This window comes from Muscardinus avellanarius (assembly GCF_963383645.1).
Source record: "Muscardinus avellanarius genome assembly, chromosome: 20".
NCBI classification, from domain to species: Eukaryota; Metazoa; Chordata; class Mammalia; order Rodentia; family Gliridae; genus Muscardinus; species Muscardinus avellanarius.
This window is the reverse complement of record NC_137806.1, coordinates 35099244-35124118: the sequence shown is the minus strand read 5'-3', so window position 1 is coordinate 35124118 and position 24875 is coordinate 35099244. Positions and strand designations below refer to the sequence as shown.

The following is a 24875-nucleotide window of genomic DNA, read 5'->3' as shown; positions in this document are numbered from 1 at the left end:
AACCCTGATCAAATCTGCTCAGTCTGTCTTGAAAAGTGGAATTTGCATATTTCCCCCCTAACTTCCTACCCATCCAAAGCCTGAAATCTAAGTAAATGTCTCAACAGAATTTTCTTTTTTTCTCCTTGCCAGGACCCTGGGCCACTCTACAACCTATGCAGAAGTGGTGGGAGGCCTAAAATCACCGGCCGCCGCCAGGTGTCCTGTTTCTCATTATTATTTTCATTTAACATGACAGCTGCAAATTCATACAATTCAGAAGTGAATCCGTTTTTATCATTCTCCTTAACCATTCCCAAGTAAATGCTCCTAAACTGATAAGCAACCCAAATTACGCTGGGAACGGGTGCTGAGCTGTTGCATGGATGCTCCTTCCAGTACTTGGTAACGACGGAGTACCTGACATCCAAACACTAGCTAGTTTCAAGAAAATTCTTTTGACTATACTTTACCCTGGAATCAAGTTTTCCAAGTTCTTTTTTTTTTTACCCTCTAATGTTCAATTACAGTTTAAGGAGAACTATATGAGGCAGGGTGTTTTATATGGCACTGTATCTTAAGAAACCTAACATTTTGTTGAATTGGAAAGCAGCACAACATCCTTAAACTCTTGTCTTTATGGACATTATTTCTTTACACTGGGTAACATACACTATTAAGTGTGTTTTGACTCAAAGGATAAGTTGAAACACAAAAGTAACCATGCATCTGTGAAAGAATTAGCATAATTTAAAAGGAATGCATAATACATGTTTTAGTAATTCTGGTATTTTTGTCCCGGGCCTAAATTAACATTTTCTTTCTCGTTTTGATTTTGCATTTCTAAGAGGGCACTTTTTATTTTTACACTGTGGGACTATGAATATGTTAACGTAGCTTGACATAAACATGAACAGCATAAGCCAATTCATACATATATACATATGTACACATATATGAGCAGCCCAGCATCAGACCACTGATGTTGTGCTTTCAGGATTCACACGCACGAGTCTGGATGCATTCCTCAAGTCTTGGAGCTGCTTGGCAGGTTTCCCCACACCTTCTTCAAACCTCTTCTCCACCACAGGGAGGACTGTTTCATACAGAAACGATGCATTCTGTCTGATGAAAGCCTTCTTCTCCGGATCCTGCTCACACCGAAGACTGTAATCCACGTGCTGAACAGCCACCAGAATGACTTCCACCAGACTCTCGAGAAGCACCATGTGCAGCTCAGGGAAGTACAGCTTCAGTGCTTCCTCCAGGAAGCCCATGGTCTGTTTGGTGAAGGCCACCACCGTATAGCTCAGGTTCACCCAGCAGTTGTCGCCAGTGTACTGCTCAAAGTTACTGACCCCACAGCTTCTCATCTCCTCTTTGAGCCTCCCTAGGGCCTCGGGGGTCATTAGGTTCATCCGCCTCCACATCTCCTCAGAGTTGCGGTGTTTGGTGGCTTCGATGATGATCTCCTTGTAGCTGTGCAAGGCCCCCTGGATGTCTTTCACCAGCAGAGCGTGGATGATGAAGGTGAGGTCCAACCCAATTTCCCCAAGCTGCTGGCAGTGCTCCTTGGCCACCTTCACGCACTCTGCTGCTGTGGAGAGGCTCTCCTTGCTGTCAAACACCTGCTTGCTGAAGGCATCCACAAACATGCCCATGGCCGACCTTGCCCACACCACAAAGGCAGAGTAGCAGCCACTGTCGGTGCCTGCAAAGTCCGTCTCGAATTCCCTGGCAGTCTCCAGGAGGCTGGTGAAGAAGACATGGCACAGCTTGTGAATGTACAGCAGAGTGGCTCCTTCGATGCGAAGCTGTCGTATGGCAGTGTGCACGGCAGCCGCCCTGTTTCTCAGGAACAGTTCACATGCCTTGGTGCACTGGCCAAGCCGGATTAGCTGAGAAACTGCCCTGCGAGTGGCCTTGGGGCCTCCTCTCAGGGAGCGGTCTGGAGACAACTCAAACATCAGCACCTCGGTGAGCTGCCGCACACGCTCGTCCACTCTGGCCCTGAGCTCCTTCACGGGCGGCGGGCTGGGCTTATCTTCCAGGTAATGGTTCAATTTGTCCAGCAGGTCAACGGCTCCCTCGAAGTCCCTCTGGGCGATACAGACGTCCAGGTCTTCTGGCAGCTCCTGGATCCACTCCATTGAAAGGTCCACCTTCTCCTCCTCCACCTCGGGAACCGCCGGCTCCTCTTCGTCCTCCTCCTCAAACGGGTTGCTGGCCTTGGAAGCTACCTGCGGCGGCGCTCGCGGGGCGGCGGCCTCCTCCTGCTCCCGCCGTCTCTTCTCGCTGAGGGCCCTCTTGGTTTCCTCCAGCACTTCCAGCCATTCCCGTTTAATCTTGGCGTTTTCCGCCTGGAAAATGCGGCTCTCCGGGAACATGAGCAGCTTGAACATGTCCTTCATGGGCGGGTTATCCTTGACGTTGACCACGGCCAGGCCGTCCAGCGGGTACAGCGCGTTGTAGCGGTACATGCCCCGGCGCTGCGGCAGCCAGGTGGCCACCAGCAGGCAGTCGTTCATGAGGAAGCCGTGCACGCGCTGCAGCTGGGCCATGTGGTCCGCCTCGTACTCCACCAGGTCGCCGTTGTACACCAGGTACTGGCCCGGAGTCTCCAGCAGGTGCCGGCAGCCCTCCACCTTCTCCAGCAGCGTGGTGAGCGTGCGCTGCTTGCCCTCCTCGCCCGCGCCCGGCCCATCGCGCGGGCCGCCCGCGGGCCCGGGCAGGAAGCCGGCCTGGCCTCGCCGCAGGTCCCGGGCGCCCGCGCCCGCCGCGTCCTCGCCGGCGGCCGCCCCCGCGGCGGCGGCGGGCAGCAGCGCGAGCGGGATGCTCTCCAGGCTGCTCTTCTGCTCAGTCAGCAGGTGGCTGAGCTGGTACATCTCGCTCTCCAGGTAGGAAATCTCGCGGGCCGTCTCGATGAACTGCCGGTAGTTCTGGTAGACGTTGCGCTTCAGGTTCTGCGCCGTCTCCTCCGCCAGCGCCTGCACGCGCTGCCGGTGCTCCTGCAGGTCGCGGTCCCCGTCCGACTGCTGCGACAGCTGCTTCACGTACAGCCGCGCCTCGAAACCCCCGGACTCCAGGTGCCGCCTCAGGCGGCTCGCCCCGCTGTCCGCCATGGCCGCCGCCCTCTCGGTGCCGGCCGCCCGCGGTCGCCGCCGCCCCCTACCCGAACTCGGCCGAGCGCGGCGGCTGAGGGAGTGGGCCGGAGCGAGGGGTGGGCACCTGCACCGGACTGAGCGCCGCGCCCTGTGCCTGCGCCCGGCCCGGCGTCCTGCGCCTGCGCCTGCGCCGGCGGAGCGGCGCGCACTGCGCCTGCGCAAAGCTCGGGAGGGGGACGCGCCTGCGCCGAGCTCGGGAGGGGGACGCGCCTGCGCAGAGCCGCCAGCAATCTGCGGCGCACGCGCGGAGTGCCCACTGCGGAAGTGAGGCGCGAGCCCGGAACTGCTAGAGGGGCCGGGTGGGCGTGCGGCTGTTGGCGCCGCTTACCGGGTGGCATCCGCTTCCGGGAGCCTTCCTCGCGCGGCGCCGGGGGGCTCCAGTGCGCTCGCGGGCAGTGGCGGGCGCCAACGTTCGCCCGGCGTTCGGGTGGACCTGCGCTCGCGGCCCCGGAGATCTCGCGAGAGCGGCGCGCCGCGCGAGTGGAGCGGCGGCGTCGAGCGGGTGGCGGGATGAGCCAGGAGGGGGCGATGGACGAGGACCTGGTGGTGGCGCTGCGGCTGCAGGAGGAGTGGGACACGCGGGCCAAGCTGCGCGCCGCGGCGCAGCCGCTGTCGCTGGTGGACGCGTCCTGGGAGCTGGTGGACCCCACCCCGGACCTGCAGGCCCTGTTCGTGCAGTTCAACGACCGCTTTTTCTGGGGCCAGCTGGAGGCCGTGGAGGTGAAGTGGAGCGTGCGCATGACGCTGTGAGTGCCGCCCGGACGCCCGCGCCGCTGGCTGTCGTTGGCGCCCGGGCCTGCGACGCGCTGGGCCGCGGCCCGGCGGGGAAGCCCGGGCGTCGTGGGGTCCCGACCCCGGGACACCGCGAGGGGCGCGCGGGCCGGACCCCGCCTCGAGGACACTCGGGACCCCAAGGCCCTCGGGACGGGAGGCCCAGGCCCGGGACGCGGACCCCATGGAGCGCGGGAGCCCGGGGCCCTCGGGACGGGCGGCCCAGACCTGGGATCCCTCCAGCCCATAGATTGCCGGACCCTGGGGCCCTCGACCCCGCCCCCCTTAGAGTGCGGGACCCAAAGCGTGCCCCCCGCACTGAGATGGGCGGCCCCGACTCTTAACACCGCCCCATAGAGTGCGAGACCCAGGGGCCCTCAGGACAGGTTGTCCAGATCTTGGATCCACCCCCCCACAAAAGAAACGTGGAACACGGGATCTTGTCTCCCTATATATCGTGCGGTGCCATGGAGACAGACTGCTGAGACCCTCATCCCCACAGGGTGCGGGACGGGCAGTCCAGTCCTCGGGAGCCCTCCTCCCCAATGCTGGAGCCGGGGCCCTCAAAACTCTGCCCTCCCCCCATGGAGTGCAGGACCCCGGGGCCCTCAGAACACAAGACCCCAATCCCTCAAAGCGTGTGGGACCCCGGGGCCTTCGGGATGAACGGCTGAGAACTAGGGACCCCGCCCCCTCACAGTGTGGGACCGCCCCAGGAGGGTGGCCTAGAACCCAGGACCCCGCCCCCATACGTGGTGTGGCCTGGACACCACCCCCACCCCAAAGTGGGCGAGACCTAGAAGCCCTCGCCACCAGCGGCTCAGACCCTCACCAGGCCCAGCACTGTCGGGTTCTGCTGCCCACAGTGAGGCCCAGGGGCTCTTGGACCCCGCAGCCCAGATCCTCAGATCCCGTTTTAGATTGCCCTGGACTCAAGGGCCCTCGTGATGCCTTAAGGGATCTCTTTTCTACTTGCTGAATTTGAGAAATCCCAACTTGAAAGCAGCCGGCCCCCACTTTTTAGGGTCACACCATGCTGGACTAAATGCGTGTACTTAACACCTTGCAGTGAGTAAGTCAGGTTAAAGTGTGGAATAAAAATGAGAAGTACGGAAGTTTGAGTGGAGAGGCGCTAACGAATGTGCGGGTCAAGAGCACATTTGATTATGCTTGTCCTGAGGAGGGGGAGACAGAATGGTAGCGTCCACCAGCATTGCTGAGGTGAGGGACACCAAGGGAGTCCGCAGGTATCTGCCCCCGGAGGGGGCTCCTGGTGCAGACCGCCCAGGAAGGCACTCCTGAGGACTCGCCCTTGGTGTGTAACACCTTGCTTGTGATTGCTTTGCAGATGTGCTGGGATTTGCAGCTATGAGGGGAACGGTGGGATGTGTTCCATCCGTCTCAGTGAACCCCTTTTAAAGTTGAGACCAAGAAAGGATCTTGTAGAGGTATTTTTCGCATGATTCTTAGTGTCATAATTTACAATATTTATCATAGATTTAGTCTGCTCTAAACTAATCTGTTAAATTACTTTTCTCCTCTGTGCCTGGAGTTGTGGGCCAAATAATGAGTATCTTAAGAGTTTTTTGTTGTGGGCACTGGGGATTGAGCCCAGAGGCATTCTACCTCTGAGCTAAACCCCAGCGAGATTTTATTTCTTATTTGGAAGCAGAGTCTCACTAAGTTGTGAAGGGCCTTGCCGTATTGAGGCTGGCTTCGAACCTGTGATCCTCCTGTCTCAGCCTCCCAAGTACTGGGATCACAAGTGTGTGCCACCACGCCTGGGTTGGTTTTTTTTTTTTTATCATTTCATAGTTAAGAAAGGCTGTCAGCTATATCATATCAGCTGTATTCTCACTTGATCTTTATAGCAACCCTGTTTATGATCAATATGTTTTACCTTTGTTTCTACAAGTAAGAAAATTAAGGTTCAGAGAGGCTGAGTAACTGGCTGAAGTTACATGTTCAGAAGCAGAAACTCAGGATTAGAGTTGTCCCACTGAGACAGGTGGATTTCGTTCCTCCTCTGTCCACACGGTGCACCAGAAAGAACTCCCAGTTTGCCCTAGGTTAGGTTCAGTAGATGCCTGAAATGTCCCCAGGTGCACCCAGTGTGACTTGTCCTGAAATGTCCCAGGTGCACCCAGTGTGACTTGTCCTGCTTCCGTTCTGTCCCTTGGCAATCCGTAAACACCCAGGGGTGATAGAGGCTGTCTGATGGGGTGGGAAATAGGCTAAAATCTTAAAACTTGAAAATATGAGGGTTGGAATTTTTACAGATAGTAAAGGGCAATGGACACAGTACTGACTGTGCTTATTACACCAGATTGTACACATAAAAGGGTTAAGATGGTAAATGTTATATTTTATACCAGAGATTTATTTACTTATTTATTTATTTATTGGTGTTACTGGGGTTCCTGGAAACCCTTCTACCTCTGGGCTACACTCCCAGACCTATTTTTATTTGGAAACAGGGTCTCTTAAGCCAGCAAGGCTGGCTTTGAACCTGTGCAATCATCCTGTCTCCGCCACCCAACTGCAGGGATTACAAGTGTGCGCCACCACTCCCGGCTGTGCCAGAGTTTTAAAAAGGTAAAAAGTTACTAAGTGTAAAATGATACTATGAGTCGGCATGGTGGCGCACACTTGTAATCCTGGCATTCGGGAGGCTGAGACAGGAGGATCACAGTTTGCAGGCAGCCTCAGGTACTTAGTGAGGCCTTCTGCAACTCAGTGAGACCCTGTTTTAATATAAAGAATAAAAAATAGGGCTGGGATGTAGCTCAGAGGTAGAATGCCCCTGAGTTCCATCCCTAGTACCACAAATAAAAAAAAGAATAAATATTTAGTTAATGAAAAAAGAAGTGGAAAAGAACAAAGCCCCCTTGCTAGGGAGAGAGGCAGACGCTGGCAGTACCGAGCAGTGGCGTGTCCAGTGCGTGCACCGTTTGCGAGGTGCCTAGCCTCACTGAGCACCTTCACGAAGGCTTCTCCTTTGGGAGAATGGGCATTCATCATTCCTAGAATATTGAGACGCTTTCGGAATGTAGCATGGCTGTTCTTGGGCACAGTAACTTGAAAGTTACTTGAAAAGTAAAGTTCCTTTTACAGTGTGCATTGATAATTTTAAAGGAAGTGTTTTCATAATGACCCGGTGAAAATACCTGATTCTCCCACTTTTCTGTGTGGCATTTTATAAGACAAAATTCATTCATGCCAGTCCTGTTCATCTGCTGGAAGTTCCTTTTTCAATTTTTTTTTTTTTCCCTGTGCTGGGGATTGGACACATGCATGCCACATACTCTTACCACTGAGCTATGTCCTTAAGTCTGGAAACGATGAAAAAGTTATTGAGTAATGGAAAATAAATGCTTTTAAAGAGCTTTATGGTTTTACTTTTTAAAAATTTACATTTTTGGAACAGAAAGTTCCAGCAACTTTAAGTGCATTTGTTAATTTTGAGCATAAACTTCTGCATCTCAGCCTCCCGAATGCTGGGATTACAAGCATGCGCCACCACACCCGGCTTTGACTTGAAATTTCAACATGATTCAAAAACTATAGAAAAGAGCTGTGCATGGTAGGCGCATATTTGTAATCCCAGTGCTTGGGAGGCTAAGACAGGTGTCTCAGGTTCTGGACAGCCTTGACAACATAGCGAGACCGTGAGCAGCCTTGTCAGACCCTGTTCCTAACTAAAACATAAAATAGAGCTGGGGTGTGGCCCAGAGGTAGCACTCCCCTGGGTTCAGTCTCCAGTGCCACACAAACATACAAAACAACTATGAAAAGCCCTGTGCAGAGGAATCTGTGCCTGTCCTCTCCCTGAACCACCCACCCACTACAAGATCGTTACTGACTGTATTCTTTCCTTGTCTTTTACTACTATTTGTGTCCACTTTCATTCCCCTTTCCTTCCCCTCCCTCCCTCCCTCTTTCTCTCTCCCAGCCACACACCCAGCCTTTTCATTTTTTGTTTTGAAACGGTCTTGATAGGTGTTGAGTCCTAACTTGCTGGGGCTGTCCTGGACCTGCCGTCCTCCTGGCTCAGCCTTCCACCCGCTGCCGGGCTTCTCGCTTTCTTTCCTTTCTCTTTGCTCCACTCTTCCTTCCCTCCCATCTTCTCCCTCCCTCCTCCTTTCATTTTTTTTTTTTTTAAATCTTGAAACTGGTTTGAAACTATGCTTTAAACCTGCTGTCCTTCTGTCTCAGTCTCCAAGTGCTGGCTAGTTTTACAGTCTTGATGAGTAGCATTCTAGTGTCCAGTAACTGGCACCTCTCAGGAGCAACATTAACATGGTCTTTTCTGTTTCAGACCCTCCTGCATGAAATGATACATGCTTACTTATTTGTCACTAACAATGACAAAGACCGGGAAGGGCACGGTCCAGAATTCTGTAAACATATGCATCGCATCAACAGCCTGACCGGAGCCAGCATAACAGTACGTACAGCTGCACGTTGTGATCTGGAGGCTTTCAGCAGTGGGCCAGAGGCCTTGAGGCTGCCTGGCGTGGCCGGGCCCACAGGGTATGACCCTGAGGCCTCTGCTCCAGGTCAGCCGCCTAGGCACTGTCAGCCTGCGGGACCTCTTCAGGACTCTGGTGGCGTCGCCTTGGTTTCCGGGTGCCGGCCGCTCTGTCTGTGGTGTATTCTGCTGCTCCTTGTGCTTAGTGCCAGCCCTTTTTGAAGCCTTTGTTCTTCCTTCCTCGTGTTTGTTTCCGTGGTAAAGGGCAGTGTGAACTAGGCAAGTACTCTGTCGTGGAGCGTGGTACTCAGCACTGAGCTCTTCCGGCAGAAGAAGGTGGCTTTCTCTGTTTTCTGCCTGGAGTCTGGGAAGAGACCATCTAGAGGGTGAGGAACAGCATCCTGCATAGCAGCTGCAAGTCCTTAATTGGGAGCCTGGGCTCGGTGCTTCCTGCTTGTCGGCAGGGGCAGGGGCAGGGGCGGGCAGTCACTGTGCCCGGCACGGTGTTGGCCACTAGCAGTCCAGGCACACACGTGCAGAGCTGGTGAGGAAGGCCCTGTGCACGGGGGTGTAGCCACACCAGGCTCAGGCAGAGGCAGGAGCCACACACAGCCACTTCCCTGCATGAGACCGTGCTCCCCCGTGGGAAGTCCTCATCTCAGCAGTGGCAATGATTCCTCATACAGCATTGTAGTAAATCTTGCCTTCTTCCTAGGTTTTTTTTTGTTGTTGTTGTTTGTTTGTTTGTTTGCGGTACTGGGGATGAATCCTAGGGTCATTGTACCTCTGAGCTACACCCCCAGCACTGTTTCTTAGTTATTTAATTAAATTAAAATTTTTTTTTTTTTTTTTTTTTTTTTTGCGGGTCTGGGGATGGAACCCAGGGGCATTCGACCTCCGAGCTATACCCCCTGCCCTATTGTTAATTCTTTATTTTGAAACCGGGTCTCACTGAATTGCAGTGGACCTAGGTAGCTGAGGCTGTCCGCGAACTGTGATCCTCTGGTCTCAGCCTCCCAAATGCTGAGATTACAAGTGTGTGTCACCACGCCCGGCTTGTCTTTTTGTGTTTTTTTTTTAAACAGGGTCTCACTGAGTTGCAAAGCTGATGTTGGGAACAAACTGTGATCCTCTGGTCTCAGCCTCCCAAGGCTGGGATTACAAGTGTGTGCTACCATGCCCAGCTAATGTTTGTTTTCTAAAACAGTATTTTTGTGGTTTCAGGTTTTGTTTTTTCAAAAAAATTTATTGTATTGTGTTGTAGCCGGGCATGGTGGTTCACACTTGTGATCCCAGTACTCTGGAGGCTGAGACAGGATCACAGGTTCACAGCCAGCTTCAGCTATTTGGTGACACTCTGTTCCAAAATAAAGAATAAAAAATAGGGCTGGGGGGTGTATCTCGGAGATAGAGATAGAATGTCCCTGCGTTCAGTTTCTAGTACTGCTTCCCCCAAAAAGTATTGTGTCCTAATCTCATATGTCTATGTTCATGCAATTTAGGAAATACTAAATAAAGTGGACCTGTGTACAAAAACTTAAAATATAGTAGCTATTTTTCCCAAAATAGAACTTTCCAGAAGTCTTGGACAACAAAAGTTGGGTTTTTTTAAATTTTTTAATTTATGTTTTTGTGGTACTGGGAGTGGAACCCAGGGTTATTTTCACCTCTGGACTATACTCCCAGACCTACTGTATACTTTATTTGGAAACAGGGCCTCACTAAGTAGCTGAGGCCGGCTTCGAATCTGATTGATCCTCCTGTCTCAGCTGCCCAAGTGCGGGGGTTCCAAGTGTGCGCCACCATGCCCAGCGGGGTTTTGTTTTGTTTTTTTAGTAAGAGACTGCATGTAAAGTATTCTCTTGAGGTTGCCAGCTTGCTTGCTAAACACTGCAAACCCTCTCAACTCAGGTGTGCCACAATTTCTACGACGAGGTGGATGAGTACCGGAGACACTGGTGGCGCTGCGACGGGCCGTGCCAGCACAGACGGCCATTTTACGGCTACGTCAAACGTTCCACCAACAGGGCGCCCTCCGCTCACGACTACTGGTGGGCCGAGCATCAGAAGACGTGCGGCGGCACCTTCATTAAGATCAGGGAGCCAGAGAACTACTCAAAGAAGGGCAAGGGGAAGGCGCGAGCCGGCCAGCAGGCGGTGGCCGGGAAAGCAGGTAGGTCAGCTCCCACTCCCAGAGTGAAGTAGTCATCCCCGACGGTGCTCGGGCAGGACCTCGCCCTTGTCCTGACTTTGTGCCACGTCATGAGGGGCCAAGGCAGAAGCTTGTCAAAATAAATAGAATTCAAACAGCCGCAGGAGCTGGCCTCACCACACCTCCTGTGGGAGAACACCCACTTCTGTCTCTGAGGTCCTCAGCAGACTGGGAGGATACGTGGCACAGTTGCCAGGCTCCATCTTTAAGATCGTGGGAAGCCCTGTGCTGAAATTGGGCTCCTTCCCTTAGCAAGCGGTTGAGTGGACGCGACGGGACCCAGGAGCACAGGCAGGACTTTAAGTCCGAGTGCTTAGTACTCAGGGAACTGGCTGTGGAAGAGTGGGCATGGAAGGGCTGCCCACTCGTGCGGGAGACGAGCAGTGCTGCGGCTTCCCCTCTGGAGTTAAACACAGGAAGCATGGTGGGGTTTTTATCTAAATGAGGGATGTTATTATTATTATTATTTTTTTTTTGGTGGTCCCTTTTATTCTCTCAGTACCGAAGCTCCGATATTCCAAGATGGTCCCTTTTGCTCTGACGGGTAATTACCGCAAGGATTCGAGTTAGAATGGAGGTTTCTTCACTTGAGAACCACATGCTGGCCGGCTCAGTGTGTGCGGCTTCGTTAGTGCTGAGTTGAGGAAAGCCATTTGCTTTTTTGCAGATACACCCAACAGAGGCAAGGCGCAGCCGCTGGTCCCTTTCAGTGGGAAGGGCTATGTTCTTGGAGAGACGAGCGGTTCTCCTTCATCTGGGAAGCCAGTCCCTGCACACGCCGTTAGTGAAGCCCAGGGCCGTTCAGCAGATGCCCAGAGACCCGAGTCTAGCGTTGCGGGGGAATGGGAACAGAGTGGCCGGAGAAGGAAGCCTCGCCTGGTCTCCGCTGGCCAGAGCGTCCTCAGTAGCTACTTCCCCAGAGTGTCAGTTGCCAACCAGAAGGCTTTCAGAAGCGTGAACGGCTCTCCAGTGAAGAGCGGGGCTGTTGGTGACATCCCTCGACGCTCCGGCTCTCAGAGGAAGGGGCCCTCTTCCAAGGAGCCCCCGAGAAGCTCCTCCAAAGCCAAGGCGTCTGCGGCTGCATCCCAGGACGGGGGCGGGGCCAAAGAGAAATTCCCCAGCAAACGACCCAGGCTAGACAACAGGGCCATTTTTGACGATTTTTTCACCAAGAAAGAGCAAGTCCAGAGTGATCCAAAGGGTGGTACACACACGGTGGCCAGTGCTGAGAGCCAGCTGGTCAGCTGTCCAGTCTGTCAGGGTGAAGTTTTGGAGTCGCAGATTAACGAGCATTTGGACAGGTGCCTGGCCGGTAGTGGAAGCACAGGCAGAGGCTGAAGGGCCGCCACCATGCTGCTCAAGTTAGCTCGGGAGCTTGCAGCCAGGTGCCGCGAGATACGCAGGTTAGAATCTGGTCCCCGCTGTTCTGTTCTGTTCCATAGATACTCACAGGAGGTAGTGAGCAATACTTTATGTCTGGGCACTCAAGCACGCACCCGGAGTCCCAGCTACTCAGGAGGCTGAGGCAGGAGGACCGCTGGCGCCCAGGAGTTGAAGGCCAACCTGGGCAACGTAGCAGTACCCTGTCTCAACAAAAAAAGTTTACTTCTCCAGGTGCTTGAGACCCTGTCTCAAAACAGTTTACGTGTCAAGTTGCTGTGTCTGCTCTCACTCTAAGAGTGCAGCCCATGGTGCACTCTTAGATGTGTTTATGTCTTCTTGCTCTTGAAGGTTTTTAAATATCTTGACCTTTTTGTCTGCTCTCCTCAAAATATATCAGGAATCCTGTCAGGCATATTTTTTTATTAGTAACATTAAAACGATCCCCTAAATGGATAACTAATCGTCATAGTGCCAGACATACTGACCAAAGCCACATTCTAGAGCACAGTTTAGCAATAGTTTTAGGGCTCTCATGGTTTTCTTAAATCTTAACAGGAAATTTTATTTATTTTAAAGATTTTTGTTTTCTCTGTTCCACCTTTACTGGAAGTTGGCAACAGATTTTAGGTTCAAGTAGAGAGGGAATACAGTAAAAAGGTTTTTTCTTTTTAATATTACTAGCAACAGCCACTAATTCTGAGGGCAGTATATTTTGTTGAATTTATAACTTTTCTCAGATTTTAGCAGTTAAAATGTCCTGTTTAACAAAGTCGCCTAAGTTCATAGAGTGCAAAATACCTGGAAGCAATATTTTAAACCTGAAGGGACACATGCCATTTGTGCAACTTGAAATTTTCTTTTTGCAAGCTTTTTCCAGCAAAAGGGGAGGTGGGTTTTTGGTTTACTTGTTGTCTCTTGGCTGCACTGGGGCAGGTTGGCGTACCCCTAGTCCTCAGTGGTCCAGTTTTCTTCTTTCCTGGCCTCGTTGCAGCAGTCTGTCCAGGGCACAGAGGGCGAGCCTCCCCACAGGCGGCTCCTGCGGTCGCCTGTCTCGGCTCCAAGCCCACAGCCCTCGCTCACCAGCCGGTCACCACTTGTTACCAAAGGTTTTGCCTGTTCTTGAGCTTCATAGAGTTCAACCTCTGTTGCTCTGTGTAGCAGTTCGTGTTTGTTGCTTTGCGTAATGTTGTATGAACCCGTAAGCATTTTTCGTCCGTTTTCATGTTGACGAGTATTTGAAGTGTTCCCAGCTTGGGGCCTCATGAACAGTGCTGCTGTTCTGGGTGCGAGCCCAGGGCAGGGATTGCCGGGCCTGCGCGTCACCCTTGCCTTTGTGTAAGCGCTTTGCTTGCGCCTTCCATGGTGTGCCGGCTCAGCGAGCTTAACTCTGCCAAGTCGGATGTTCACAAGTTCTGATATTTGTTAAAAGCATGAAGTTTAGAAATAGTATTTAACAAGTATTTTTGGATAAAGGCTATTAAAATTTCTACATATTGTTGAACATACACTGTTACACTTTCGTCACTTTAATAGGCTGTATGTAGTAAAACACTTTGAGCTTTATCACCGAGTTGGGAGCAAGACAAGCAGGTTGATGCTAGTATAGCTTGGTAAGTGCCAGGACAAGGGTTTCCGCCTGGTGCTGTGGGGAGCGTGGCACAGGAGTGGCCAGCAGGTGAGGGTGGACAGGAGGGGCCGTGCACAGGACACAGGCATGGGAAGACCGGCCTGTTGTGGCAGGGCTGACAGGCTGTGGATGGGGCAGGTGTGGGAGGAGGGCAGAGCACGCCTGCTGCTGTGGCCATCACGTGGTCCTGACCGAGGTGGCTCCGTGGGCTCAGGAAGGTTTCCCTGTGAGTCCAGGACAAACCCGAGAGGCGGGCCGATGGGGTCCTCGGGGACGGCAGTTGGCGCCCAGCCTGGGGATGACGGGAACACCTGCTAGCTGGTAAGAACATGGACGTTAATGTGAAATTAGACAAGCCTGTACTTTGCTCAAAGCCAGGTGTGCATACACCCTAATAAGCCTCTTGCTTGCTCCTCAGATCAGATTTGTTTTTGGCGTGTCACCACGTCTCCACTTTGTTCTTCCTTTGGAAAGCACACTTGTGACTCACTAGCCCAGCTGGTGACCCGGCTCAGCCTTGAAGGGCTGCTGCCCTTCCTGGTGGGGAGACGGGACTCAGGTGCTATTTTTACAAAGTAAGTGTGAGTTGTACATCACCCAGCTAGGGTGAATTTTAGAAGATGTTGCCTTGTAGACTGTAAATGTCTCTCCTGACTGGAAAATACCATGACGAACACCTCGTTCTGTCCCGTTGTCATAGGCTGGAGACCTCTTCAAAGCTTAGGAGATTTTTAAATAAATGTCATGTTCTGAAGTAAAGCAGTTGCCGTGTCTGCCTGCTGGTGCGGGCTGTGCTGGGCCGTCCCGGGGTCTGCTCTTCTGCTCTTGCTCTTAGCCGACTTGTCCCTGAACAGCAGCAAATCTCCCAGGTGAGCTGAGACTCTTCATATGGCAGTTATTGCTCATTCACGTGACCAGAAGCCAGCTGTGGTGATGCACGCCTGTAATCGCAGTACTTGGGAGGCAGAGACAGGATTATAGGCTTGAGGCCAGCCTCCACAACTTGGTGAGACCATCAGCGAGTTTCAAAATGAAAGCTAACATAGGGCTGGGGTATAACTCGAGATAGAACAACCCTGTGTTCAACCCTTAGTACCTAAAGAGAAGACCTGAGGATTTCCCCAAGGGCCTTGCCCAGTCCTCATGGTTTGGGACACCCTGCCCTGGAGGGCAGAAGCCAGCTGCCCAGCCCATCACCCTCCTGCTGAACACTAGGTGGTGCTCTTAGCAGGTGAAACTTGGAACCTGCAGCCACAGGACAGTGACATCCAGGGCTGGGTCCTGGGAACGAGAGAACCTGCCTCCGTCTCAGCCCTGTGAGGAACCCAGAGGACAAGAACGCAGCCTTGGTACCCAAACGAGGGCTAAATGGGCAGACCATGTGGCAGCTTCACCCCCCACATCTGCTCATGAACCTCAGCTTTCAGGCAGCACCAGCAGCAGTCCACTGGAAGAGGAACCGGGTCCCAGACGAGGGACAGTACCATGACCATGCACCACGGACTGCTCCAGACACGGCAGCCCTGCTCCTGCCACCAGGTCTACAGGCTCCCTGAGTGTAAAATGCGTCCTGTGTCCTTTCCTCAGAGGCCTCACAGCCACAGGTAGGTGGGTACCTTTGGGTTCCTGGCGTTAGTGGCTGCAGTGGAGGTAGGTGCGTCTTTGTTTCCATGGTAACCCTTTGTAAAAGGCACCGTGGTGGGCCCGGGTACTGCTCCATGCCACTCTGAAGAGGAGATTCAGCTGTGTTTTCTAGTTAGCCAACCTAGCACCCAGACATGGCCAGGTTATACACGTTTTCTGCAAACAAAATACACAGGAGGAACGTGCCATCTTTAAAACAGATCCCACATAGGTGGGATCTTTGACTGTGTGCATACTTTTAAGATACTCAAACTTAGCCGGGCATGGTGGTGTGCGCCTGTAATCCCAGCATTTGGGAGGCTGAGACCGGAGGATTGTAGTTCATGAACAGCTTCAGCTACTTAGTGAAGCCCTTTGCAACTCAGTGAGACCGTGTTTCAAAATAAAGAATAAAAAATAGGGCTGGAGGTGCAGCTCAGAGGTAGAATGCCTCTGGGTTCCATCTCCAGTACTGCCCCCCCAAAAAATTTTTTTAAATAAGATACTCAAACTTGTGCATACATACGCATATACAGAATGGTTTCATGTATGAAGTAGGGCCTGTGGTGATGTTCGTTGCAATCTTAACAGCACATGTACTCAGCCTGCGGTGGGATCCCCCACGGAGGAGGGAGTCCTGCCTCGTGTGGGAGCCACGGGCCCTTCACACTCAGCATCCAGCTCACAGGTGTGCAGGCCCGCGACCGCACACCTCGCAGTGCACACCCGTGTCCTTCCTCCCGACCTTCCCGTTTTGCTCTCTTGGCCACCTGCTGCTTTTCCATGCTCTTCAGTGCTGAGTCCGTTCCTCTGGTGTCTGGCAGCCTGATTTTACTCTTTAAGAAGACTTTTATTGGTGCGTTAGTCTCACGTCAAAATGTAGCTCACAGTGATGGCGACGTGCACGCACACAGTACTTGGCTTCCCGGCTCCCGCCCAGAGCACTGAGGTGGACGTTGGTGTGCTCACATGTCGCTCCCCTCACTTTGTGCGATGGGCCCCTCTCACAAAGTAAAGTTCTCCAAGTCTGTCCATTTCCCTGAAGATGACATGATTATTTTGTTCTTTATTGCTGAGTAGACGTCCATTGTGTGGCTGGCCCAGTTTTGTAATCCATTCATCTGTTGAGGGACACCTAGGTTGTTTGCATAATTTGGCTGTTGTGAATTATGCTGTTGAGTCTGGATACACACATGCAAGGTCATTCTCTGGTTTCAGCCCCTTTGGAAAGATACTCAGGAGTGGTGCAGCTGGGTGGTAGCTTAACTTTGAGGTGATTGTCTTTCTCATTTTCTTTGCAGACTTGAAATCAACTCTTACTGCTTAGCTTTCTGATGGTTTTTCTTTCTTCTTTTTGTCCATTTTTGGTCTGAGATTAAGAATATCCTTCCTAGGCCGGGCGTGGTGGCGTACGCTTGTAATCCCAGCATTCGGGAGGCTGAGACCGGAGGATCGCGGTTCATGGACAGCCTCAGCTACTTAGTGAGGCCTTCCGCAACTCAGAGACCCTGTTTCAAAAAAAAAAAGAATAAAAAATAAGGCAGGGGGTGTAGCTTGGAGGTCAAATGCCCCTGGGTTTCATCCCTAGACCTGCAAAAAAAAAAAAAAAAAAGAATAAAAAGAATATCCTTCCTTTCTTGGAGTGAACCCAAAAGCATTTACCCCAGCCCTATTTTTTCTTTTTTTTCTTTTTTCTTTTTTCTTTTTTTTTTTTTTTTTTTTTAGTGGTACTGGGGGGTGGAACCCAGAGGCTTTCTACCTCCCAGACCTATTTTATATTTTATTTTATATTTTATTTGGAAACAAGGTCTCACTAAGTTGCTGAGAGCCTCACTCAATAACTGAGGCTGGCTTTGAACCTGTACGATCATCCTGTCTCAGCCTCCCAAGCGCAGGGATTACAAGTATGTGCCACCACACCTGGCTAAATGTTTTTGTTTCTGAAACAAGAGCCTTCCTAGGTTACTAAGAGTCTTGCTGAATTGCTGAGTCTGGTCTCAAGCCTGCAATCCTCCTGTCTCAGCCTCTCAAGTCCTGGATTACAGGCATGCGCCACTATGCCCGGGTTGAGATTTAGAATTTCTAATTTGTTTTCCTGACACAGGGTTTGGCCATGTTTCCAAGCTAGCCTCAAATTCCCAGGCTCCAACGATGCTGTTGCCTCAGCCTCCTGCGTCCCTGGGACTGCAGGTACATGCCACTGTGCTGGGCCTGAATTAACTAATTGTTATTTTGCAAAGGCTTGTTTAAATAGTTTGGACTGGGGAGTCCATTTTTCTTCTGCCCGGCGGTGGAGAATTTATCAGCTGCAACCAACTGGTTTTGTTCTGATGAGTGTTTCCGGATGTCACGTTCCTTTTCTGCTCACTTGAGAAGGTTTTCTTGCCCATGGCTAGCACAAGCAGCTGGTCATTTGTGGGCAGGGCAAGGGGCTTCTGTGGCTCACTGGGTCCCCGCAAGCGTGTTCTCTGGCCGAGCGCAACGTGGTGCTTCTGAGGTTGTGGTAAGCAGAGGGCCAGGGCTCCTCTGAGTCTGTGGCTCTCTTTCTGTTTGTAGGACCTTTTACCATCAAGCCTCTGAGAGGTCCGCTCCCATCTCTCGCCCTTCCAGAATCTTCCTCTCTGCGCCGGTGCGGGTGGTCTCCCTCAGTGTAAGGCTTGGGAGGGTTTCCATCACTTGCAGTCTCCAGCCCTGCCACGCACTTCTGCGTTACTGCTGCGGCTGGGTCCTCACTGTCTGGTTTCTGCTGCCCACACACGTGTTGGTTTGTGGCTCTGGGATAGAAGCCAGGGCTTTGTACTCACCAGACAAGCACTCTGCGCCCAGCCAGGCAGGACTGGCGTGCCTTCCGTGGCATGTGGTGAGGCTGGAAGGGTGGGTGATGGCAACTGCTCTGTGCCTCTGGGGAGATTACGGCAGAGATTCCAGCGGAACAGTGGCCTACGTCCCCTGGGATCTGGAATCCAAGGGTGGCCCTCCAAGGAACAGCACACACTAACCCACACGGGAACCAGGTGAGCCCTGAGGACAGGAGTGCCCGGGCGAGGGGAGCCGGCACAGCACACGGGGCAAAAAGTTGCAAAAGCCAAACAGGTGGGCGTAGTGGCACACACCTGTGATCCCCAGACTTGGGAGGCTGAGGCATGAGGATTGACGGTTTGAGTCCAGGGAGTGGTACATTAGCAAGATCCTGTTTCAAAATTAAAAAATAAAATAAAGCAGGGCTAGGGTTGCAGCTGAGAAGTAGAATGCCCTGAGTTCAATACCTAGGAACTCACACACACACACACACACACACACACACACACACACACACACACAACTTTCACGCTAAACACCGTGTCCTGTAGAAAGAACTGGCCATCACAAGGATTTTTTAAATTACAGAACAAAAGAGCTCTTAGAAATTAAAAAACTTTGAGCAGGTAGGAAACACTCACTGAGGAGTTGGAAAATGTTAAGCCCTGCAGTTTTACGGGGATAAGGACTAGAAGAGAACAGAGAGAAGAGCCCCCACGGGAGCCCAAATGGGCACAGACTAGCCAGAGGACAAGAATGCTCTGCGAGCTTCCACAGAAAGACCAGAGAGCAAGGAATCCGGAACACGCTGGGCGTGGTGGTGCATGCCTGTGATCCCAGTGCTCTGGAGGCGGAGGGGAAAGGATCACAAGTTTGAGGCCAGCCTGAGAAACTTAGCAAGGCCTTCAGCAACTGCGTGAGACTGTTAAAAAAATAAATAGGGCTGGGGGTATAGCTCGAGGTAGCATGCCCTTGAGTTCAGTCCCCAGGACCCCCCTCCTGGCTACACACACACACACAGAGGAATTCAGAACAGGGACAGCTTTGGTTTTCTCAGCATGCACACACTGGACGGGCCACTGAGCAGTGCCCTCACATCTGAGGACAGTCATTCCCAAACTGGAATTCTCCGGCAGCCAGGTTGCCAGTTAGGAATGGTGGCAAAACCAAGATGCCCAGCTGAGAAAACTTACTGCCACTCATCCCAGTATCACATGGTGCTGAGGGAGGGGCGGGGCGGGGTAGAGAAGGGTGTCAGGAAGGGGCAGGGCGGGTTAAAAGCCGCAGGGCACAAAGGCCAGACGTGAAGAGGCTGAGAAAGTTGTAGAAGAACAGGAAAGCCCGTTCAGCTGAGCTCCGAGCAGCACGCGCACAGAATCCCCGCGGGCCACCTCAGCGAGGAGGAGGAGGAGGAGGGTCGGGAGGGCAGAGACCTGCGCCCTGCTGACCTGGGGCAACTCACGGACATGCCCAGTCCTGAGAAGCCAGGGCAGAGTGACATGGTCTCACCATTAGATCTAACAGGACAGACACCCAAGAATCATTTAAGAGTTGAGAGTTGTTTTCTTCTGAGGAGAACGTGAGGGATTACTATTTTTTCTCAACTCTTATGGAACAACTTGATTTAGCTCTGTAAACTTAAGAGGAACACACAAGCCCAGGGTCAGTCCTGACACCGTGCTGCTTTTGAGTCTGACAGAGCCAGTTGCTTCCAGATCCTGCTATAATTACAGCCAGAGATGAGATCTGCTCTGCCCGTGCTTCATGGACTGAGAAGTATACCGCTATTTTGTAGAACAAGTAGGATCATAACAACTTCAGCAGCCAGCGTTCCGTCTCTGAAGACCTTGTCCAATGACTCTCTGACCCTCATGACATCCTGTCCGGAGCAAACGCCACCCACACGGGGAGGACGGCTGCAGCCCACGGCTGATCAGGCGCTCACCAAGTGCCCCCCCCCCTTGACCCACCTTGAGCTCACACGTGTGCCCGGGACCCGGGACACTGCGCTCCGCTGGCCCATGCCGGGCAGGTCACAGCTCAGGTGAAACTAGCTCACTGGTGACCAATGACCAGGGACAGACACTGGTCTTCATGACCTGAGAGGTGCAGGATGTAGCCTTGTAGCAATGGAGACTGGACACTTACTTCTGAGTGTTTATGAGTGGCTTTCAAAAGCAATGTGCAAAGATTAGATATGAGGAATGAATATAGGTCATTGCCGTGTAGACTGCTGTCTTTCTAAGACCAGGTGTACCGTGGGAAACAAGAGAGCCCTTTGCCCAGCAACTTCACTGAAATTCAAGCTATGAAAGACATCACCAACAAGGTACAGCTCACAGACGGACTGTCCGCTAGTCGGCACTCAGGAGCTCAGCCTGCCTCTGCGGTCCTGCCGGAAGTTGGCGGAGAGGGTGTATACACAGAGGCCTGCCCTGCCGCGCATACTGGGGGCTCTTGGCACACTGGGTTTTATTCCATTCTTGCCAGCCTTTCAGTCTGCTTATTTTCAAATTAAAGAAAGGCTCAGAGGGTCACACAACCAACTGCACCAGAACTAAACAGATTAGCCGATGCTGTCTGTGCCCTTTTTATTAACTACATAATTTAATTAATCTCCATCTCTAACTCAGTGTGCTCTTTCAGTCCTACCCAGCTAAGTATTTTAGGACAACTCCAAAGGCCCTAAGATAGGCCAAACATTAAAAACACCACACTAAGCCAGGCACGGTGCCACATGCCTGTAATCCCAGGACTTGGGAGGCTGAGACAGGAGGATCACAGTTCAAGGAGAGCTTCAGCAACTTAGCGAGGCTCTTAACAACCTAGTGAGACCCGGTTTCAAACTAAAATATAAAATAGGCTGTGGGTATAGATCAGAGGTAGAACATCCCTGGGTTCAATCCTCAGTGCAGAAAAAAAAAGCCACACTAAACATTTTCAACGAGCTATATGAGCATATGTAGTCATCGTGCAGTACAAGAACTCTTTGTATTTCAGCGTGGGATCAGACGAACACAGCCTCCTGCGTGCTCAGCGAGTGCCCGTGACGGCCAGGCTGAGTGCCCAACACACCTTCCTCTTGCGGCAAAGGGTGCCGCAGACGCGTTCAACAGGACAAGCCTCACAGTCACCGAGAGGGCGCGAGTTTAAATGCTGGGCATCCGGAGCCCATGGACCCCATGAGAGTGCAGGGAGGTGTCCAGCACTGCCGGCGCCTCCGTCTACGGCGCCCTCTCGGCCCCATGGCCACGTGTTGGCCTGGGCTGGCGACGGGCACAGGGTGAAGCACACCCCGCCAAGGCCAACACGTGCCGTGTGGTGGGGGAACCAAACACAGAAGACAGCTGGAAATGACAACCGCAAATTTTTCAAGAACATTTAAATATCGTTTTAATTAGATTGGCTTTACAAGCAACTTGAGCGCTCTTTCATAACGAAACACGGCTTTTCAAATTACATGAGTTTACAGTCTGTCCTGGAGTTCTTTGCCTGCTATGGGTAAAGGTCTGTGTTTTACATCTGGTTAATGTGTTGAATAAGAACAGCATTACGGAAACTTTGCCTTTAACCAGGATTAACACGTAGAGGCCACACATAGTTTAGAGCCCTGCTTGGTGACAGGTTAACAGTCCCACTAACACGGAAAGAGTAGATCTTAAAAGGGTACTAAAGAAGTGGCTCTCCTGAGTTCTTGATCTTTTCACTGTGATCTCCAAAAAAGTACATGAATTTCTCCAAAAAACACAATGCGAGACCTATCCGGCAGATGTGGCCCACAGATGGGAGAATTTGACATTCTTTGCACCTGCAGAGGAACGCACTTGAATGACAATGGGGCTCCCAAATTATAAGACTGTTGCTGTACACCTTGCAGAACAAACCTTCCACCAACACAGAGTCCTGCTAACCCTGAAAAGAACAGTGCTCCGAGCCCACGAGGCCCCCGGGGCTGACGCCCTGCAGCCCTGGTGGCCGGCTGGACAGGCACTTACTGGAGAGAAGCTGCTGATCTCTCGGGTGGAGGGAATGGGGGGAACAAAGCCAAACACAAACAGGAACCAGGCTCCCCCCACGAGCCCCACTGAGGGCGCAGGGTGAGCATCAGGTCCCCAAGTCTTCCTGGCGGCTTACCTCCATTTTTTTCACGTTTTACATAAACAAAAGCAGTATTTTAGCAAAAATTACCAAGCTTTCCCTAGAAAAGGTCTCTAACTGAATGCAAACTATACAGATATTGAAAATATCAACCGTTGAAATATACAGAACTATTTCTGTATGCTCACATTTTGGCAAAGAAGATCAAGGACAGAGGAATGGAAAGCCCCAGGGAGTAAGGTCTTACACGCACACCTCATGCGAAATCTGGCTAGCCACCCAATGGCCAAGCCAACTCAGCCTTTAAATAACAGGTCTGGGAGGCTTTGCATGACTCTGTAATAGTCCCTCTTTTCCTAAAAAGTAAAATAAAATGAATCCATAAAACAAAAATAAAATATCTGGCTTTACACCTTTTTTGCTTTACTAAACAAACCACACATCTGTTGATATTCTAGAAGGCTGCAAGGCCAGGCCACTCCCACACAGGCAGTCCACCGCACCCACCACTCCGTGCTCCTCAGCACAGCCGGAGCCTCGTCTGCACGTCCAAGGGAGCCCAGCGCCAGAGCCATTAACGGGCCACACAGAAGGGTGACTGAGGAGAAGCAGCGGAGCCTGGGCAGTCCCATCGGCAATGGCAGAACGCACCACAAGCACGGCAGAGCCCTCTATCTCAGCGCCAGCCACTTCAGGCTTAAAAAGCAAAACATCAACCCTACTTCCTGTGTCTTTTTTTTCTTTGTAAAACATGAACTAGAAGTTACTTGGTAGCCAACAGTAACTGTTTTACTGTTAGGTTTCATTATTAACAATGTCAGAAAAAACAGCAGCAATCTTTAAGAGTTCAAATTAGTGTGAGACAGGACAGAGAAGCGAGCTGGTCTTCTGTTGGTAGAGCTCCTTCCCTTAAGTCAAAAGAAGATAATTATCAGTCATTGGCAACAACCATCACGAGAGGTCTTTTAGGGCAAAATTTAATAGTACGAAGAGGTTTACAAAAATAGATTGATGTTATTTTGAGGAATAATACTGTAATTTTTTTTCTCATTTCAGTTTTGATAAATTGTACCTAATCATACAAAAATTACCCCAAATTCAAACTTGATATAAAAAAGAGAGAGATGAAATGAACTCGGCTAGATGACAGATCTGGCAAAATATAAGAATGAAAAACTTCTACGTAGGGCACTTAGTTCCCGTCCGGATGGAAAGCCGCTTTCTCCGGCGCGGCCTCCTCCCCAGCAAGCGCAGCGGGAGCGGCGCTTGGCACTGTAGGGATGTCCGCGGATGGCACGGAAGGCTCCTCTTCCTGTTCTGACGCCAAGCGTGCCTCCGTCTCTTCACCCGTCCATTTGTAGTCACGAGTCGGCAAGCGGCGTCCAGACCGCCAAAGGCGGTGCAGGCATCGGGTCCCAGGCCCTGCTAGACCTCTTTAGCGACGGAGTCAGAAGGCTTATTGAGCTCAACCCTCACGCCCTTTTCACCTGCAAGGGAAAGAGAGCGTCCACTTGATAGGTGCCAGAGAGCTGCCTGGGCTGCTGCTTCCCGACTCCCAGCACTAGAGCAGCTCAACTCTGCACACACCACGTGAGGCTGCCTGCTCGGGCACCCTAAGGCAAGGAGAGCTCCCTCTCTGGACCGGGGCCCAGTGAGGGCAGAGCCTGCGGCCACAGGAGGTAACGACTCCACCTCCATTCATTTTAAAAGCAGTCTGGATTACTTTACAATTGAGTGTCCAGGGTCAATGGAAACACACAAATAATGGCCTTAAAAACACAAAATGCAGCCAGGCGTGGTACGCACGCTTGTAACCCAGCACTTGCTTGTAACCCAGCACTCGGGAGGCTGAGACAGGAGGAGCCCACTTCAAGGCCAGCCTCAGCTACTTAGTGAGACCCTCTGCAACTTAGTGAGACCCTATTTCAAAATAACAAAAAATAAGGCTGGGATGTAGCTTAGAGGTAGAATGTCCCTGGGTTCAACCCCCAGTACTGAAAAAAATTGCACAAACATTTCATTTTTGTATTTTTATCATTGTTTGCAGTTTAAATATCAGTGGCTCCTGAAAACACATTGAATAAGGAATGCAAACGCCGAGCCTACCCCTGGAGACAGCCGGCGCCACACCTCGGGATGGGTCACGTGGGGACAGGCCCTCTGCCCAGAGCTGGCCCCATGGGGCAGGGGACAGCTGCGCCTGCCTGGAGTTTTCCTCCCGCCCATGTGCCATGTGCATTTCAAAAGGGAAGGCTGTGCCTCCAGGTGGAGAATAAGGAAGCCCGAGGCCGGGCGAGACTGAAAGGCTAATCACAGACCAGCTCAGCTCCTGCCTGAGTACCACATTCACACTTCTTTGCCTCCAGCACTCCTAATCTTTGTGGAGAGCTTTGTGTATAAGGGTAACAATGAAGATGACTGAAGTCTTTTGCAGGGCTGGGGAGCCCTTGCCTAGCATGCCCAAGGCCCAGGGTTTGATCCCCGGCATAGCACGCAGGTGTACAAAGGCATTAAGGAATCCGACAGGCGGTGAGCAAGCCTTCCTGGTGCAGCCCACAGCTGTCCTGGGTTTCCTGAAAGCCCACCAGGCCGCGGTGCCTGTTAAGTCCACCTCGGCCCCAGTGATGTTTACCTGTTAGATATTTTACTTTAGCGCGCGCTCGCTCATCTGCATCAAAATACCAAACCGTTATTGCGTACCTAAAAGAAAATTTAGAATAGGGTAAGCATGATCGCAGGGCAGGACAA

The 24875-nt window shown here is 51.9% G+C and overlaps 3 protein-coding genes across 3 annotated transcripts in view; 1 reads left to right on the top strand and 2 right to left on the bottom strand.

Moving 5' to 3' along the window:
* Positions 1 to 950: 950 nt before the first annotated feature.
* On the bottom strand, positions 951 to 3101 carry EXOC8 (exocyst complex component 8; the record flags this gene model as incomplete). The annotated part of the gene is made up of 1 exon (XM_080716892.1): positions 951 to 3101. The coding sequence occupies one exon, from the start codon at positions 3099 to 3101 to the stop codon at positions 951 to 953; it is 2151 nt and encodes a 716-aa protein (XP_080573018.1).
* A 570-nt stretch (positions 3102 to 3671) lies between these two features.
* SPRTN (SprT-like N-terminal domain) lies at positions 3672 to 22705 on the top strand (the record flags this gene model as incomplete). Its single annotated transcript, XM_080717240.1, has 11 exons — positions 3672 to 3889; positions 5263 to 5362; positions 8233 to 8361; positions 10297 to 10558; positions 11265 to 11909; positions 14443 to 14476; positions 15195 to 15211; positions 17787 to 17859; positions 19825 to 20073; positions 21224 to 21350; positions 22652 to 22705. The coding sequence occupies 11 exons, from the start codon at positions 3672 to 3674 to the stop codon at positions 22703 to 22705; spliced, it is 1908 nt and encodes a 635-aa protein (XP_080573366.1).
* Positions 22706 to 23552: 847 nt separating this feature from the next.
* Positions 23553 to 24875, bottom strand: part of EGLN1 (egl-9 family hypoxia inducible factor 1) — a gene marked incomplete at both ends in the record, with an annotated part of 28520 nt that continues 27197 nt past the window's right edge. Inside the window, 2 exons of the mRNA XM_080717239.1 lie at positions 23553 to 23614; positions 24760 to 24827. Of these exons, the coding sequence (XP_080573365.1) occupies positions 23553 to 23614; positions 24760 to 24827 (130 nt within the window). The remainder of the gene's footprint in view (positions 23615 to 24759; positions 24828 to 24875) is intronic.